The sequence below is a fragment of the Aplysia californica genome, unplaced genomic scaffold (genome assembly GCF_000002075.1).
Source record: "Aplysia californica isolate F4 #8 unplaced genomic scaffold, AplCal3.0 scaffold00124, whole genome shotgun sequence".
Lineage (NCBI taxonomy): Eukaryota > Metazoa > Mollusca > Gastropoda > Aplysiida > Aplysiidae > Aplysia > Aplysia californica.
Genome location: NW_004797394.1, coordinates 372,379 through 374,645, shown reverse-complemented (window position 1 = coordinate 374,645; position 2,267 = coordinate 372,379). Strand labels below are relative to the sequence as shown.

Sequence of the window (2,267 nt, the reverse complement as noted above, 5' to 3'; positions counted from 1 at the left end):
GCTCTCGTGGCCTAGAGGTTAAAGTGTTCGCATCTCATTCAAAGGTCAGCGACGGAAAAACTTTCTTCTCTAAAAAAATTGTCTCCTTTCACCTCCTTTCAGGCTCTCTAGCAATGTTCTGTCGTCTGCTTTCGTCTCCACTTTTTCTCCACCCCTCACCTCCTTTGCCCCCTCCTCTGGGCTACTGACTCTTTCTGCAGCCTTTCTACTGCTTCTCCTTTGCTCCTTCTTACTGTTGTCTTTCAGCCTTACCCTTGATCTTAAGGTAGGTACGATCTACACTAGCCTTCTCGGACAAGGGCGAAAAATCTCGGAGGTCCCGTGTGCAAGCTGTGCATCTTAAAGATCCCTTGGTGGTCCAAAATCGATAAGAGAAAGCTTCGGCCGACACCCGGGCAAAGTTCAAAATTTCCTACTCCCTGAAACTGATGTGACCCGCGCCCTCAAATGACCTTATGCAGTTGCGAGCGCCGTAAAACACTAATTTAAAAATATATATAAAGACAGAATAAAATGGTTTGGCTATTTGTTACGCCAAGCACTCAGGCTATAAAGGAAGAGGAAGGCCACGCAAAAGGTGGATCGAGGGCGTCAAAGAAACCCTGAGAAAACATAATATCACAACTGAAAAAGCTGCTGAGCTGGCTTACCATAGAAAACTGCATCTCCCCTCGACGCTTAGCGGCAACAGAGGATGAAAAAGTAAAAGTAAAATAAAGTATAAAATAATGACATTATGTTGAAAGGTACAGCCACAGTCGTCCTGATACTTCCGCGGTAACCGGCGTCTGTGGTGCAGCGGTTAGGCCCTTTGACATCACAGACAGGAGACCCGAGTTTGATTTCCGAGAGAGGAGAATTTTTATTTATCAAGTATCTCGATCTGTCTGCTGGGATGTTGTATCCCTTTCAGTACGGATTGGTCCTGACAGGCATGGTCAAAACCCGCCTCCTGGATGATCTAAAGTGAGTCAACAGGACCGTAAAACAGACTTTTCAATTTTTTAAAAATAACACTTACGTGGGATGAATGGACTAGTTGTGGACTCTGGTGTGGTAGGCGTGGTTACCTTCCGCGTTGTAGTCGTAGTTGTTGCTGGGATGACTGGAAGATGGTTCCACAGGAGTCAGAGGACAAAGTAATGATGAACAGAAGGAGCGAGAACGATCAGATCAAGAGGCAACTCACTTTCGTTAAAGCCGCAATATCGATTTAAAAAAAAATAACATTCGTTAATTATATTAAATAGATAAATGATTCACAGGCGTTGTAAAATCATTAGATGAATAAGCACCACTATCGTTATAAGGCTAATACAGAAATAGATAACTCTTACTGGCTAAAATTATTAGATAATAGACAACTGCCTCGTAAAAATATTTGGGCACATACACAAATCACTATTTTAAAGTCATTAGATAAAATAAGAACTCACTCCTTTAAAGTTATTAGATAAACAAGGAAATCACTCTTTTAAAGTTATTAGATAAAACAAATACTTATCTTTATTTAACCCGTTAGATCAAAAATAAACAACTCACTTTCGTGTTAAAAAAAAGACCAACAACCAACTCACTCTCGCAAATAATGTCTTCCAGTTGTTTGACCACATCCCTGAGCTGGGCGAAACTGGACACCTGGAAGAGGCGGTCCACGTTCTCTGGTCCAGCGATCTCCTCCAACTCTTGGGGGAAAGTCTCGTTCCCTACGCCCAGGGCGATCATGTCAATGTTGAACTGGTTCCTGGCTCTCCTTGCCTCCTGTGGCGGGAATGTTGGATTGGTTGATTAATAAATTGATTCATTCATTCATTCATTCATTCATCCATTCTTTCATTCATTCATTCATTGGTTGGTTGGTTGGTTAATTGATTGGTTGATTGATTGATTGATTGATTGATTGATTGATTGATTGATTGATTGGTCGTTTAGTTGGTTGGCTGATTGGTAAGTTGGTTGGTTGGTTGTTTGGTTTGGTTAAGTTGGTTGGTTGGTTGGTTGGTTAGTTGGTTGGTTGGTTGGTTGGTTGGTTGGTTGGTTGGTTGGTTGGTTGAGGTTTTTTATGTTCTTTTAAAGGGGGGGGGGGTGAAACGTGACAGGGAAGTGTACATAGATTCTATATTCTGCATGACTTAGAGAATTCCATGATGTCACAAATTCAACAAATGGGAAGGTGAGGTGGTGTTACGTGAGTGAGTAAGTAAGCGATGATGGTGAGAAACACTTCTTCCTGTCGTGGATCTCTCTCTCTCTCTCTCTCTCTCTGT

General features: G+C 42.0%; 1 protein-coding gene across 1 annotated transcript in view; it reads right to left on the bottom strand.

The window, feature by feature from the left end:
- LOC101848038 overlaps positions 1-2,267 on the bottom strand; it is a gene marked incomplete in the record, with an annotated part of 35,357 nt that overhangs the window by 29,208 nt on the left and 3,882 nt on the right. The window contains 2 exon segments of the mRNA XM_035969181.1: positions 1,022-1,105; positions 1,578-1,761. Of these exon segments, the coding sequence (XP_035825074.1) occupies positions 1,022-1,105; positions 1,578-1,761 (268 nt within the window).